The sequence below is a fragment of the Sycon ciliatum genome, chromosome 4, assembly GCF_964019385.1.
Source record: "Sycon ciliatum chromosome 4, ocSycCili1.1, whole genome shotgun sequence".
NCBI lineage: Eukaryota > Metazoa > Porifera > Calcarea > Leucosolenida > Sycettidae > Sycon > Sycon ciliatum.
In genome coordinates this window covers 12926370-12943659 of record NC_088646.1, presented here as the reverse complement: position 1 = coordinate 12943659, position 17290 = coordinate 12926370, and the positions used below count along the sequence as shown (strand labels likewise).

The 17290-nt window shown below is 48.3% G+C and overlaps 2 protein-coding genes across 2 annotated transcripts; one reads left to right on the top strand and one right to left on the bottom strand.

The window, feature by feature from the left end:
- The first annotated feature begins 609 nt into the window (after window positions 1-609).
- Window positions 610-3213, top strand: LOC135814562 (Krueppel-like factor 14). Its single transcript, XM_065327695.1, has 2 exons — window positions 610-2200; window positions 2467-3213. Exons 1-2 carry the CDS (start codon window positions 1092-1094, stop codon window positions 2672-2674), a joined length of 1317 nt encoding a protein of 438 aa, XP_065183767.1. The 5' UTR covers window positions 610-1091; the 3' UTR covers window positions 2675-3213.
- Window positions 3214-4738: 1525 nt separating this feature from the next.
- Window positions 4739-15937, bottom strand: LOC135814561 (adenylate cyclase type 6-like). Its single transcript, XM_065327694.1, has 4 exons — window positions 15512-15937; window positions 14844-15301; window positions 9031-9763; window positions 4739-8525 (listed from the first exon to the last, which is right to left on the bottom strand). The coding sequence occupies exons 2-4, from the start codon at window positions 15256-15258 to the stop codon at window positions 5252-5254; spliced, it is 4422 nt and encodes a 1473-aa protein (XP_065183766.1). The 5' UTR covers window positions 15259-15301; window positions 15512-15937; the 3' UTR covers window positions 4739-5251.
- Window positions 15938-17290: the final 1353 nt, after the last annotated feature.

Here is a 17290-nt window from a genome sequence, read left to right as displayed (position 1 = left end):
CACAGATATTCTCCAGCCCCAATCCCTTCCGTGTTGCCTCCACAGGACGGGGAGATTTTCCGGTTTTAGCTTCTCGCTCCTCTACTCAGATGACGTAGCTGGGGCCACGTTTCCAACCGATGTTCCTTTGACTCGTTTGAGCCACGTGTGTTGCGTGTATCACCATGATCACTGTATGTGCAGTATACTGGTACTGACTGGTCGACTGCAGGACCATTAATTTTTAATTTTTAGTAGTGGCTGCGCTATCGAGTGCCTGCTGCATGCACCTGAGCCTGATGTACTGCATGGACACGATTGGCTAGGCGCACTTGCGCATGCAGCGCAGGTCGAGTGTGTGCTGCCAGACGTGTTGACACGACCAGCAAGGTTGCATGTCCTGTGGACACGGCGCTACTGACAGTGTCCGTATCCCAATTCGGTACAAAATAGTATGCATGCAAGCATGCGGCTGGGGACTTGTCAGCGCGAGGAACGTGTACTGTCAACGCGTGGCGTACCCAGCAGACGTGCACCGGAGCGGAACGTCTATTTCGCGCTTCTCAGTTCCGAAGAAAGAGAGAGTTGGACGATTTCCGTACGAACTGTCACCGTGTTGTTAGCGCTGAGCTGTTTTGTAGTACGATCTTGTGTTGCTGGTGGTACTGGACAGTAGTGGTGTCGCCACCAGCTCTGTGTGATGTCGAGACGCGTAAAAGGAGCGCGACGACGGTCAGTTCCGTCAGATCGCTACCAGCTGCAATTGTTGGTGTTCACCATTTTTCCTTTTCTTCCTCACCTTTGAGTTCACTCTTACCACTACTCCAGTAGGTAATCGGCTAAGCGGCCGCATGTTGAATAATACACTTGACTTGAGTCAACCTTGGCCCATCACTGCTCAAAAGAGTAAGTTGCCCATTTGCCCCATTCAGACCAGACAGAGAGTGCTTAGGCCAGTTAGGGCATTTCGCTTCATTACCCTCCGTGCGTACACGCAACGGCGAGTGAATAGTGTGTAAGTGCTAGCGGTGAGAATATAAAATACAGGCAGCGCGGTTCGGTGCGTGTCAGTGTGTTATTGTCGCTTTCAGTTGAACATCTCTCCTCTGAGAATGATAGCCATTGAGCCGACACCAGCTACCATGCCAGTGCCAACAGCAGCAACAACGTTCCCAGCTGGACATTTGACAATGGCTAATCATCATCAGCTGCAGCCAGCAACAGCCTACAGTCAGCCTACAACTTGGTTTCAGCCCCATACCACTATGTCTCTGTCACAACAACAGCCGCAGCAGCAGCAACATCGGCAACAGCAGCAACAGCAAACAAGCCCTCCGCACCAACAACGCTTCCAGCAGAACTGCGCGCCGATTTTCTTCCTGAGTCCAACGTCTAGTGCAAACATGTGGTCCTCATATCAACCGGTATTGCGCCTGCCTGGAATGGCATCGACTCCATGTTCACCACCCCTGCAGCCCACGCTGATTTGCTCCCCACCACCGACGACCCACAGTCACAGTCTCCAGCATCAACAGCAGGTAGTGTCCAGCCCGGCGTGCAGCCCTGGAGAGGGACTATCCCCTACTGCCATCTACTCTCCCGTGCACACAATGATGACAACTAGGGAAGGACAAATTGGCGATCGACATTTGGAAGCAGCTGCTATCCTTGATTCAATGAGATTGCAGAGTGGAAGTGGATCGATGGTGACGTCATCGGCTTCATCTTCAGGAACCAGCAGTGACAGTTCGGACAGAGGAGAAGTTGTGCCGGCCTACGGAGTGTCATCAAGTGATAGCCTGGATTCATTTACTTCAGATGAGTTCATCAATGTTGATACTGATAGTGTGGCATCATCACCTGGTGATAGTCATGACGAGGAGTCCGGATCAAGTCAGCCGACAACACCACCTTCGCCAAATTATGATCAGCTTCCAGAGGGTCTGCCACCAAACCTCCCCGCTGATGTGCTGGCTATAGTCCTGGCACCGCAGGAGAAGCGACGCGGCCGGAAAGGCCGCCGGTTCTCCTCTGCGTTCGTGAAGCTTGGCATGCGCAAGTACCAGTGTGCCGAGCCTGGCTGCGGCAAGATATACTCGAAATCATCGCATGTGGAGGCACACCATCGCACACACACCGGACAGCGACCATACATCTGCAGTATCTGTTCTGCTACCTTCACACGCAGTGATGAACTTGCAAGGCACGCTCGTCGCCATACGTAAGTCACCAGCAGCATTAGTTAGCGTTAGATGTGAAGTTATGACTCTGCTATCTCTGCGGTTATTGTATTACCTACTAGCTAGTAGAAGGGGGCCAAACAAATTCAGATATGTACATGCTAGCTTCACTTGTTGTGTTTTGATTGCTGTGATTCCGGCATTGTGGATAGCGCGTCACTGTGGGCATGTATTGAATAGCACCGATGAACTATCATGTACTAACCAGTGTTGATCTCCGCCATCTTCTTGTCCTGTGTACACACAGTGGTCTACGCCCACACACTTGCGATGTGTGTAATCGAAGCTTCTCTCGCTCAGACCATCTGTTCAGCCACAAGAGAACACACTCCGGAGAGAAGCCGTACTCGTGTCCCGAATGCCCCAGGACATTCGCCCGCTCGGACGAGTTGTCCAGGCACGCGTCTGTGCACCAGCGTGACGGCAACACGTTACCAGCCGAACAGGATGAGTGAACTTTCATATGCCACAGGCCCAATGGCCTTGAACAGTTTCTTGAACCATTTTAGCAGTATACTTGATAACTTGAATGAGATCTACTTGCAGCAACACTCTATGATCTGCTCCAGTGACACATGCTTGATGCTAGTTCAGTTGATGAGCCACCACAATTCACTAGATGTGCATTCACTGCCTGCCTAGATAGATCAGTTAGTTATACAGATATAGAATTATTTAATATTTGATTCCTATTCCGATATAATTATCGTTTTTTGAAATAATTTTACGCAGCTTCCTCTGTACTGCTGTATGACTGTGCACATTGAGATTCCCTTGTCCTATCTGCTGGTCAGTTGTCTAGTTCTCCATTACACCCTGCACAGTTCCATCATCATTTTAAACATGACTTGTCTGCACAATGCTGCCACTAATGTTCATCTTCATGATCACATGGCACTGCTATGGCCTTCACCTGTGTAGTAGTTCAATAGCCCTATGCTGCTGGTACACTCTCACCTGGGCATAATGGAAAATACAGTCAATACAAATCTCACAGCATGTTTGCATCGTAAAGTATCTGTGAAGGTATTCGTGATCGCCATCCCTAGGCACATGTCCATGTCGTGTGGCATGAACTCCAAAGATCCAAGTCCTTGTAGAAATAAAGTTGTTACGAAACATGCCATGGCTCCACTGGAGCATACCATGTGCATGACTTAGTATTTCAAATAGACCATGAGACGAGAAAAAGTTCTTTTTCCGTGTACCTCCCTTTGGTTCCTGTAAGAAAGCCAATGGCCTGCGGGAGACATAAAAATAAAACTATAAAAGAAGAGTGGTTACTCTAATCGGCTATGTCCCGTTGCTTTGTTACAATTATTATTGGCTCACCATCAAATTGAATGCTTATATCGGACTATTTCTTAGCGCCGGAAGTGTTTGTCATGAACAATCCATATTGACTCCATGCTCAGTCACTGCACTGCAGTAGGAAATAAAAAAACCTTGTAAAAGGGAAAGGAACTCACTTAGATCTGGTGAAGTCTTTTCTTGACTGTATCTTCTATACTGCCACTGACCCTGTATCCAGTCAATTACTTCGACTGAGTATTTTGGATACCGTAGGCTGAATATTTCACACAATGATTTAACCCCCCCCCCCCCATAAAAAAACAGGTCAGTTCAGTTGGAAAATATAGAAATGTTAGAAGAGCTTTGTCTACAAGTGTATAAACATGTACCTGTGTAGACTGCCTGAAAACCTGCAACAAATAAACTTGTCATACTAGTAGTTACTGCCATTCCAACATGTCCACAGATCCATGCGTCACAGAACAGTTATGGCCCAGTGTAAAATCCAACCCCTTGCTTGAGAATCGTGACCGTATTATCCAGTGCCTGAGCTGAGCTTACACCCACAGTTACAAGAAACTGCTAGTGCAGGGTGTGGTCAAGGGCTGCTGAGATCAGATGCTGGAAATGCCCTGGGTTTGAATTAATTATTTGAATTTATTTCACTGACCAAGACAGTAGCTCAGTAGGTGTGATAGAGGTCACAGCGTTCCATCAAAATCCATCCGCTGAAAGAGCATATTTGCTTGCAGTTGGCAGTTGCACGTAGACAGATGCTAAACTGTTGGGGATCCACATGGATGACAGGCAGCCCTCCAGTTAAAACGTTAAAATGTTGTATTATCAGCTACATTTAAAGTGCTCTGTATGATAGAGGATATGCGACTACAACATCCGTTGAGATACTTTGCCAAAGTCATGACACAGCGATGCACTAGCGACTCACTAGTGACTCACGCCGTATCCATAGCGCCCATGAGCTGGGCCGCTGACTCACCCCACGACATCATTCACGTAACCTCTAGAGGTTATGTGAATGATGTCATGGCGGATTTTCTAATGGGCTCAAGTATAGTGACGAGTGCGAGTCAGCATATTTTCGAATGGGCACTACAAGTATTCAGTGCAAGTCGCTAGTGCAAGTGCAGTGCTGTGCCGCGACACTGACACAGCATCTCAACTGATGGTGTAATCGCATAACCCCTATACATCAAGATCACAACATGTCACGTGTGACTAGCCTCATTTACGCCATGGTATCACAAGCGGAGTGCACTAAACTCAGGGATCAATAATAATACTTATGGCTCCAAATAATGGAACATCAGATAGTTCTCAACTGTGCTTCAACTATTGGTTTTCGCATGAATACAGTGCACGCCAATCAATAAATAGATAAGGGTTTGCTAGGTACATTTCTAGTGTCAACATCTTCTCAAGCAGTGACTGAAGCTATGTTGACCCGCAACAGGGAAAACTTGGACGCAGGATGTTACCAGCACAGAATCTGCCCAATCCGAGGCAATGCAGTCCACAGCAGATGTACTACATGTCACCAGTTCTAGCAGTAGTTCCTCGAGTATAGCAGCAAGGTTTACTAAGCTGATGACATCGGCCAGCCAATGTACCAAATTGCTACTTCAAGTGGAACTAGTAGAAGACAGAGAGAGAGAGAGAGAGAGAGAGAGAGAGAGAGAGAGCGGGGGGGGGGGGGGGGGGGGGGGGGTCAACAATGCAACTTACTCCTGATCATCACTGATAAATGCCGTAGCCATCTCGCCAATTCCCTTGATCTGTAGCAGACCACGTGACTCGAAGCTGAATCCGCATTCGCTGAGTTCATCCGCCACGTGCTGCACAACTTGGATCTTACCAGACTCTCCTGTACTTTCCATGCGGCTAGCAATGTTGACCGTGTCACCAAAGATATCAAATAGCGGCTTCTTGGCACCAAGAACTCCACTGATGAGCGGTCCTTGATGAACACCGCAGCGCAGCTTGAATGAGTAGAAGGCACTCTCGTTGATCTCCTCCAGTTTGTGTTGCATTGCACGGGCCAGGCGTACTAGGTCTGCGGATGCCGAGGTGTGTGCTCGACGCTGGCTGGCCATGGTCATCTCATTGGTACTGTCCTCCGCACTGCCGGTCATGTCAGTTTCATCAGCAATGTCCTCACTGCCAGACAGACCAGCTGCTACAATGTACGTGTATGTGCTGCTCACCGTCTTAATTTTCTCCACGTCCCTGTAGTAAGCTGTGCCGTCTGACCGTGTACAGGACAGCAGTGAATCAAACTCACACATGATCTCATTGAGCATGCGGACACTCTCCAGGCAGGACTTCTCACATGATTGCACGGTCCTCAAATACTCTCCAAAATTGGGGATGCTGGCAAACAGGACGGCGGCATTTTTGTGCTCCTTTGAATACAGTCTTGGGCTGTGTGATGGCACTGCGATAAAGTAATCAGCAACGTGCCTTGGCATGATGTTCAGCAACAGGTGTCGATTGTGCATCTGAAGTGCGTCGGTAGCATGCTGCTTGTTGGAAATTCTCCAGCTACACAGGTAGCAGAAGCGGCGAATCTCAGCACACATGCGTCCGTGAAGAATGTTAGAGACGTAGGCTAGAATGACACTCACAAGGCCAATGGCATTGTACCCAGTGAACTCACTGTCCCCATAATTAGTATCAGACAACAGCTGTAGGTAAGCGTGCTTACGATCAAACACTGAGTGAAACACACAGAACATCAGTGTTACTGCTGTGGTTGCAATCAAGAGAGCCAGAAGCCAAACGTAGTAGCTGAGTATAGCCGTCTGCAGTAGCAGCAGCTTAGTTGCGATCAGTAGACACAAGTAGCTGGACTCCGGGTAGTCACAGCCTACGCTTGCGTGTGATGTGACATTACCAGGGAGGAACGGGGCTGACGAGTCACAGTCTTTCACTGACAGCAGGATCAGCAGCGGCAGAACCAAAGCAGTGAGAGTCGTGGTGATGTAGCGCACCCAGATATTCCGCTGTACAAAGAGAACAAAATAGTGATGGCATGAGAACAGCTGTACTTTGCACGACCTTGCAACGAATAGTAGAAGGTAGATGACGGTAGGGATGAAGTAGGCACACAACAGCCAAGCATGGTTCCAGGTGTGCCTGTTGATCAGGCCATGCGCAACTGCTGCCAACAAGATAACAACAGCTGAGTAGAAGGTGCGCACTCCAAACTGCTTGTCTTCCTCGCATAGGTACATTCTTTCCAAGCCAGTAGGTAGGAAGCACAGTGTCCAAGAGTTCATATCGCTGGCTCTGACCTGCTCCAGCTGCTGTGACGACAAGACACTAGCCATTGTGTCACAGACTGACATCACAGGCTCACCGTTGACGGAAAGAACACCTCCTGGGTGGTCCGGCTCGAAATGTTCGTCCACGGACACCTCGCTTGGACGATGCACCGAGATGGCTGCGGTGTCACTCAGCTGATCGCTCGTAGATACGTCATTGTGGAGGGAGTCATGCGGCACCTGTGGAAGAACTCTCTCACCCGGATAAGACTGAGATATGGCCAAACCACTAAAAGGCATATGGATATCCCAGTCTTTTGGTAAGCTCAGATCTGAATTGCTCGTCTCCAAGTCTGCTCCACTAGGCTTGCAGACACAATCATCGAAGCCCGAGTCAGGCTTAGCCGGTACTTCCCTGCAGCCAATCAGATAGGAGACATCGCCCAGGCCAGTCTTCTCGGGACTCACCGCCTCCACTGAGAATGTGTCTTGGAGTAGGTCAAATGTGGACTGGCTGATGTGCACACGGCCAGGCTCACCGCTGGCCTCCAGTTGTGCTGCCACGCTGACCGAATCACAATAGATATCATAATGCCACTTTATTTTCCCCAGCACACCTGCCACAACAGACCCAGTGTTGACACCAATGCGCACAGCCAAGTCCAGCCCAGTCTCCTCAGACAAGCGGTGAGTTTCTTCCAACATCTTCAGGCCCAGCAGTACACAGTTATCAGCATGACGCAGGTGGGCATCTGGCAAGCCGGACACACATACATAGCAATCTCCGAGTGTCTTCACTCGGTAGCAGTTCCCAGATATGGCCAAATCATCAAAGCGACTGAATATCGTGTTAAGCAACGTCACAAGCTGCTGTGCAGGAATGCTGGCTGACAACTTGGTGAATCCAACGATATCAGCAAACAGAATGGTAACCGTGTCGTGCATGGAGAGAATAACATCGTGGAAATTGACCGTGGCGTTTGCTGAGCACTTGGCTGCTGTGTCAGACTGCTCAGCAATATCCATTGGTTTCAGTTCCAGTGCACCATTGTGATCAATGGTCCTCTTCCACTCTTTGGTAATGCTCTGTGGAACTACAGAGTTGAGAAGCTTTTCTTGAAGGGAAATGTAGCCCTGCACTTCACGCGTTGACTTCAGGCATGACAGCGATGTAAGAAACTCATCACGCTGGTGCTTGTTGGTCTGTGCACGGTGCGTGATGCCGATGAGATTGGACGCGATCAGGAGCAATGCCACAGCAGACATCTGGTACTCCTGATCGGCATTTGCTGCTTGAATAGATAGACTGCCAACGACCATGTAGCTGATGTCAAACATGGCGACCACCGGAATCGATAGCGTAAGCGCAAAGGGCAACATTGTGTGAATACAGCAGGAAGCGAGAAGCACAAACCATGCACCGGATATAACCTGCCGCGGAGGACTCCACATTGCCAAGTAGATGAACGCCTCCATCATGATCAGTATCAGACACAGCAGTCCAATGATGCGGATCCGCCAGAAAGTCTTGCCGGACGTGTCCAGATCCTCCCGGCGCGTTGAAAGCTTCTGGTACGGCGGAGAATTGGAGTGTGTGCATGCCAGACACAGGCTATCCATTGGGAAAGTTACTTGATTCTCTGTTCGAGCTGGGTCAGCTGTTGGCAGTTTCCACAGGTACAGGAGCAGTGGGATGTACAGTGCAAACACTGTTATGACGTGGAACAATAACCTGTAGAAAGGCAACGTTCACAGAGAAAACAAAACAAAAGCGCTACACTGATTAGCATGAGAACTGGTGAACAGTGAGACCACCAAATGCAGCTTACCCAACATGCACACCCGTCTCACTCAATCCCGGCCAACAGTGACAACTAATTGTTTATTGGACAACAGTTGTCATACTACTCCGCATGCTTCCACTGCCGTTCTTCCTAGTGCGGACTAAAATCATCATTTTTCTCAGAACTGTGTCACAGCTGTGATCCCCCCCCCCCCCCCTTCCGACACACACACACACACACACACACACACACACACACACACACACACACACACACACACACACACACACACACACACACACACACACACACACACACACACACACACACACACACACACACACACACACACACACACACAATAGCAACAGCAACAGCAACAGCAACAGCAACGCCGCAAGAATACGATTTGGAAACAACAATAGAATAAGTTAGCCTAGTGACTTTGCTCACCAATGCCTCCAGTGGTGGAGAGAGATGGCCTCCAGTGCCACCAAGATCACATGATAGGCCAGCAACATTAGCACCACAAACACAAGTGATCGCCGTCTGTGCTGGAAGAAGAAACATTCGTACAGGTGCTTCAGTCGGGAACATCTGAAGGAGCTGCTTCTGTCTAGCGCTGGTATGGACCATAAGCTTTCAGAAAGCATGCTTCTCTCAGACTGGCAGAGCTTTCCGGATCGCCCACATCCAGTGCACAGGAGTCGGTCCTCTTCGCTATCCAGCGGTGACCCGTATACTCCGTGCCATTCAGATTCATTGCTGTGTTGATCACTGCCACCACCAGCAGCAGACCTGCAATCAGCCTCCATGGCAACAGTGTCACTGCCCGCATCTTGTGTCGGACCTGGTGCATGCGGTGACGGACTAGAGATGGAAGTCAGGGTTGTGGTGATTGACTGCTGTCGCTGTCGCTGCATCAGCCACTCCTTGCTTGGTGGCCCCTGGACAGAGTCAAAGAGAGGGCCGCCGCATGCCCGGCACGTCTGCAGTATTGTGTGACTGCCGGTGGGTGGTGGGGTGTAGCTGGCCTGCCACTGTCCACCTGCGGCCACTTGCTGATCTGAACTACTTGGACTGCTGCCAGGCGTGTTCTGGCTAAACGCTACACACGATGACCTGCGGCGGCCAGGAAAAGCTGCTTCTGAACTCGGCCATTCATTAGAGGGTGAGGACAGCTCACCTACAACAAACAAAGGGAGAAGATGGGTGTTCATTATTCAGAAAAAAGACACCAAAATAGAAATAAGCCGGCCTGATACACTACATGTACTTCAAAAAAAAGAGAAAAAAAGTACTAATACGAATACAATCATGTACCACTGATGAAACCTACTGCACTGTGACACGTGTGATCTGCTCATTCTTTTCTGTGACTCACTGCAATCATAACAATCTAATTTGGCTCCTCAAATGCAGACTTATCTAACAGCCTTCTTTTGTAATGTACAGCGGGAACACATCGTACGGCAGTATAATGAAATAATATAGTTCTGTACTAAAATGTCTTTACTGCATGCACCACAGATCACACATACTGTAGTTTCACAAATTTTTGATGTGCTTTTATTTTCGGTATTGTACTTTTGGTGCATCTGTTCCATACCTAAAATTTCAATACACCGAACAAACACTAACACACGTGCTAGTAATCCAATAGGAAACTGCTTCTCTGTTCCGAAAATTTCTGTTCACCTAACCTAGACTTTTGCTCTCATGCCGAAAATATTGAGCACCGAAAATTTCTAAAATTACAGTATTCACAATGTACGGGAAAGTCCATACTTTTTCCCAGTGTACAAATTGCTTCATGTATGAAAACTAGTTCTCAAAGGGTAAGCAGCACTGACGTACTGGCGCTGGTTGCACGTTATTTGGAAAATGAAGTATATCAACCCACACCTTTTATTGTCAATCTTCCTTTGTACTTTGAGTTACGAAGAGCACAATGGAACCTGATTATGCCGGAAAGACACAATGAGGCGGTATGAAGGTTGTTCACCACGGATATGCCTATATCAAAGAGAAGTCGGGCAATGGAGGTGTCATCTACTGGAGATGCGACCAAAAGGACGGACTGAGCTGCAAAGGAAGATTGAAGACGGATAAAGGGGCTGTTACAGCTGCTAGCTGAACACACTGCCACACACCTGACGCTACAAGAAGAGGCACTGTGAGAGTAAGGGACATCATCACAGAGCGAGCGCCAACAACACAGGAATCCACCCACGCCGTCATGCAAGCAGCGGTAGGAGCCGTCTCGCAAGAAGCAGCGACTCAGCTTCCTTCTGTGCGCAGCGGAAAGCGGAAAGCGCAGCGAGAACGGGTGAAAGCTCACAATGCCCCACCCAATCCCGGGTTACTCCAGGAAATCGTTCTTCCTGAGGCATACACCATGACCTCCAGGGGAGACATGTTCCTGCTGCATGATAACTGTCAGTGGTGCGGAAACAGCACAGCAGAAGTTTCTGGTTTTCTCGACTGCAGATAATATGGATTTACCTGCAAGACATGATAACTGGCGCGCAGATGGGACGTTCAAGTCAGTGTCAGTGTCAAGAACGGTACGGCCAAGAGCCTCAGTTCGCTGTCCAAATTCGAATGTTGCCACCATTAGCGTTTGAGCCCACAGGTGATGTTATACATTATTTCGAGCTACTGGAGGACTTTCTGCCAGATGAGGCAGGGGATGTCGTTGCCTACTTTGAGCAATATTACATCGGAACTCTCAGAAGGAAATGGACAACGACGGACGCCAATGTTCCCCATCCTCCTGTGGAGCGTTTACGAGCGCACCCAGTGGTGGTGAGGACAGGAGTCACAACGCTCAGGAAGGATGGCACAGGAGATTGGCCTCAGTTGTTTCGTGTCACAACCCAACCATATGGAAAGTTATCGACGCATTTGTCCAGGAACAAAGCTCAAATGAACGCGATGGCGAGAGGCTGGTGGCTGGCCACGGTGCAGCAAAAAGAAATAAGAAATACGCAGACTGTGACAGAAGGCTGAGGACCCTACTTCACTCATTCGAGGCACGACCACCTCTGGAATTCCTCAGAGGAATTGCACATAACCTGGCCTTCAATGTTGTGGAGTGATTAGCTGGAATTGCAGCATTCTCGCTGCTTGTCCCTCTCTCTCATTCTCTCTGTCCTTCTTTATTTTATCTTTCTTTCGGTGAAATGTCTGTTCGGCGAATTGGCCGCTCGGTGAGCTGTCATTCTGTGAGCCTAGTGTGCATTCTGTGAACTGGGTATTCAGTGAGCTGTCGTTCGGTGATATGTCGGGATTCCGCCATAGCACCGGGTTCTTAGCTGGTCCGGCCAAATGCGAGACTTTACCACAAATTGCCAGAAAAGATTATACTATTGCATGTCCACAGATTGAGCCGACTATGTGCAATCATGTTGTCTGATGACTGGCTGAATGCCAACCAAAGTTAACCAAACGCAGCTTGCTGCCATTGTCAACTTGTACAGTTCTGCCACCCAAGTATCTGAGGCATGGTAGTGGCCTGGCACAAGCGAAACTTCCAAAACTGGTTATCGGTGTTCTCAACACACAATTGCACACAGTCATGCACATGCAGCTGGTTGTAATGCGGATGTGCTGCCAACTTTACTAATACACACTCTACCGCGTACAATGGTGAGAGACTCTGTTTTGTTGCTGGCAATGGGGGCCAATCATCATCAGACAATCTGATGATGATTGGCCCTGTTGCCATAAAACTCGGAGTAACAACAAAATAAAAAAGTTTCTCGCTCATTGTGAACTTGTGCGCGGGCTCGTCTTCGTGAGCCGAGCACTTTCAACAGCAACTCTGCTTTGCAATACTCACAATTCTGTATTTTCACCTTCTACTGTCATGGACATGGAAACCAGTCGGAGGTCAAACGGCCCCAGGGCGCTGGCCATGCAGACGTGAGTAAGCATACGATCAACATGTGCACTGCATGCAACGTTCTGTACGCACTGAGGGTGCCGGCCCCGGTCATGCGACCGGATTTCCATGTCCACGACAGTACATTCAGACTGCATGGTATCACGACATTCTTCCTCACAGGCAGACAGACTCACAAGTTCCAGTCCATTCAGAAAAAGATGAGCGCTAGTTCTGGAGAGCTCCCGTATTTGGCGATTTTGTGGTACACTGTGCAGTGCCGCGAGATTCGAAACTTGAAAAAGGGGCCAAAAAGGTGCCTCAACTGGGGTTCGAACCGCAAATGTACTGTTATGCAAGTGGAGTGCACGGCCTGGATTTTCATGGATTTTCCCCAATTCAGTGCTTTGGCAGTTTGGGGGCAAAACCTGGCCGAAATCCTATTCTTGTTATGTTTATACAAAAGAGAAAGACCAAGGAACTACAAGTTACGCTATACTGTCCACTAACACCATCAGTTACTTAACAATCAGATCATGCGATAACATTGCACGACACTGACCGATGGTACTGACGTTCTACAACTAACTGGCTAACAGCTCTAGCACATCTTGGATGCGCACTCCAACAGCCTTCCAACTTGGAAGGATCCGAGTCCATTCTTGTTATGGCTTGCTCTTTGGAGAAATGGACTTCAAAAACACAATTGGAAGAGCATTCCTCGGGATTGCAAAAAAATTGTGACGAAAACTCAAAATTTGACCCATTTATGGCCAAAAGCTAGGATAGGCCACCTAGAATTAATTCGTTGTTTCGGGTCACTTCACTCATCCGTACCAGGGTCGGTTGGTCGGGTATATGTTTTATTAGGCCAAAACAAAAAATAGGCTTGTTTCCGGTCGGCAACCCCTCAAAAAAGAGACTCGGTCGGCCGGAATGAAACTTTTTTTGGATACTTTTTTTGGTTCCTCAATCGTTGTGGCATTGATGGACAAGAGCACCTACACATGTACATGTACATTGTACATTATATCATGGCAAGGATCGATGTCAAAGTTGACTGACTCACTGTTCTTGTACAGCATGTGGTGTATTCCTGTTTTCGTACATCCTGAGAAATCAAGCAAACAGTTCGAGTCCTTCCAGCTCCGTTATTCTAGCTCGTATCGACCCCTGAGGTTTTTGAACCGACAGCTGAGAATCTCTGCTACCTTGTAGGTGTTTCGATTGTGGAATTCGGTTGAGATTTGACTGAGTTATGACTCGTTTAGTGCACTTGCACACATGGCATTGCCACCGTTTGCATACATTTGGGACCAAAAAAAAGTTTCAGAATTTGGGAAAAAGTGGCCCGGTCGGGCGACCGGAAACAAGGTCATTATTTGTTTTGGCCTTATATTTTATTTTTTATTTTGGTTACTACCATGCATGCGCCATGTGCATACATGTAATATCAAGTGTTATGTACTCTTGATAATATCAAGAGTACATAACCCCCCAGAGTGTGCAACTCCCACATACCCTGTTGTCCCGACAGAATTTCAAGTTGACGTCATTATTTATGACGCAATGCTCCTTGCAGCAGTGATTTACAACATGTGTACGGGTGTCAATGCATCACACGTTTTTCTTTGCAATAATTTGTACAGGACCGATCGGCTTCGGTCAACCACAGGTTCCGGATTCGTCTGATAATCCGTGTACAGTGCGCATTGCATCATCAAAATGACGTCAACTTGAAATTCTGTCGGGACAGCACCCATAGTGGAGTTGCACACTCTGGGGGGTTATGTACTCTTGATAATATCGAATAGCTTTTGTCCATCACGCCAGTCGATCAAATCTAGACGATGCAGCGTAGTCAGTGTCCCTTCAGATCTAGGTCCAGCTAGCTCCAGAACCAGATTTTGACCTTGCTAGCAAACGAGTCTGACGAACAGCTCTCACCAAACTTCGGTCAATGAGCGACGCGGTGGCGGGGCTGATGCTGTTTCAGGACCCATCACGGATCGGAGAATACAACGTCGTCACCAAGCGCTGCAGCCCGTCGATGTCATTTGGCTGCTTTTGACTCTGAGATCGACCTCTGGACTGCTAGCTAGTATTATATTATTGATTTTAGGGTCGCGTGTGTAGTCTAGTCATGTACATTTGCATGCATAATAAAAAAAAACATTTTGCGGTCGGGTGAAAAAAGACGGTCGGTCGGGTGACCCGAAACAACGAATTAATTCTGGGTGGCCCTATCATCTTTTTCTGAATGGACTGTAGTTACAACAACCCTGTGTTCCCATTTTTTTGTCCACTTGTCACTACATCATACATGCATAGTTCATAGTGTTCACGCATCCATACATCCCTCACCATAGTCAATACTTACATAAAACTTCCTCTTCCTTCTCCGAATTGTTGGATTCCGGAGTACATTTCGCGTCCTTTGCAATTCTACCGGGCAGTTCGGCAATACTGATAGTCGCAGCATCGGATTCAGTGGCTTTCGGATGAGATTGGCGAACTGTCGGGGTCCGGTGGTGATGATTTAGTTCCTTGTCCGCTGTCACGCCACAACGTCGGCCGGAAATCGAGCTGCTATTCTCTATATTACTCGTAGCAGTTCTATTGTTGTCGTCACCGGTGATGTACACAACACTGATATCGCAGCACTCCTCCTGTACGGGTACCACCTCGTCGCAACCTGATGAAGTCAAAAGTGAAGGGACCCTGACGACGGTTTCGCTCATTTTGCTGCAGCCAGTGTTTGTGATGCACAAAGACGACTCCACATCCAAGGACATACTCAATCATGGCTTTCAACAGCATACGCGGGAGACGGCATTTCTAGGATATGCAAAAACAAACCAAAAACTAGTCATGTCGGTTATTCGGATCGGAACGTCCAGTCTTCCTCCGTGAAAAGAGGAAAGGAAACAGAAATCAGTCTTCTGACATCACTTCCGAGAGGAAAATCGCACACACCTGCATGTACCACTATGTACGTGATAGCTGATAAGCAGTCACCGAGTCAGTAAATCTTGCATCGACACTAACCTGGGATATATCCGCCAGGACATACCGAGCCTCCGTTGACCGAACGTAACCCTCCAGACGAACAATGCAGAACGCGCACAATGCTGCACGCCCGCCTCTTCCAACCAGCGACCCACTGCGAAGCCGCTCGGGTCCAGCTGAAGAAGAAACTGCACCGCCAGTGAATTCTGAAGTAACGGAGCTGATTCCTCTCCTTTGCTCGAGCGACACCACACTGCCACTGGCAAGCTCGGAGTTCTGCGTGGCGCAAGCCTCAGAGCAGAATGGCGGATACCGCGAAGCAGAGTGCCGGCGACGACTCGGACCGACTTCGGAAGAACAGCTGCCTGACAAGCCGACGGCTTTCTAGATGTAAATATTTATACTGTGAGTTGTAGAAAGTGTGTTCCGCTATCGACACTGCATCAAGTCAGTGTCGGCATGATAATATATGACGGCACAGTGCATGCACTAGAAGTAGAAGTGCATGCCCGACCCAATTACTGTGTGAGTGAATTCGATTCGAGAACCATGGCATGTACGCACGTAGATCTACACAACCTCCTTCAAGTCCTTGTGATACTAGTAATAGAACTAGAAGGAGAAGAATCGCAGAGTACTGTAGTGTAGATACGTCCACACACAAAACACACAGTATGACGCAGTGAACGGTACTCTAGATCATTGCATGCACAGAGTCAGAGGACAAGGAGTTCTTCAACTACTTCAAGTTAGTTCAAGGCTTGGAATGCTTCGGAATGGCAAAGGACTACACTTTGCAGGTATGTGCCATTATGGTTCAATCTGGTGTCGGTAGATCTACGTATTCAAACTGGACCACAGTACAACATGTCAGCGCCTAGCGCCTGGGATCGGCGAACGTGCAAGACCTGAAAAGGCGTATATGGACAGTTATGATAGAGTAAAATGGATTAGTGTCTATGGCGCACTTGTACTTTCTCCCAGGCTCTTGAGAATGACAATGTTTTATCCGGTGCACCACTATCCAAGTTTGAATGAAGGGCAGCAAGTGAGCCTGATCAAAAGCTTCTACAAATGGTATAATACCATTCGTAGAAGCTTTTGATCAGGCTCACTTATAATATTCTGAAGCATACAATGCAATGATAGTGGTAATAATGTACTACACGAAAACAACTGCCAGTGCTTCACTTCAGTCCGACAATCTTGCCATCATCCTGATCATTGCCAAACATGTGTGTGTGTGTGTGTGTGTGTGTGTGTGTGTGTGTGTGTGTGTGTGTCCGGTGTGTGTGTGTGTGTGTGTGTGTGTGTGCGTGCGTGTGTGTATGTGTGCTCGGACTCTTCCTGACTTTTCTTTCACTCTCCTGGGTGGTTACCAACAGCCAGTGTATGCCGGAGTATGTGGTGTGGTGTGTGTGTGTAAAAAAAAAAAAATGAAAAATAGGGATACACTGGCCAGAAAAAGTCACTTCAAACAGCTGTGTGGTGGATACCAGGCTAAAAATAGTGGCGGTCAATTCATCAGCCTTGCAAGCTGTTGAATGGTGTACCGTAAAGTCGCGGATAAAAGCCGGGTTTGCATACAAGCACATCGCGGATAGAAGCCTGGAAATCGAACGGGTCAATGCATATAAGCCTGTCGCGCGTAGAAGCCTGGCTTCTATGCAAGCGCGGATCGGGTAGGTCAAGAGTGCATGCGCTATGTACAGTGCATAGTAAAACTGCCGCCATACCGGTAGTCAGTGGTAAATCTACGCGTGTCGCGCGTAGAAGCCTGGCTTCTATGCAAGCCCGGATCGGCCGATGTGCATACAA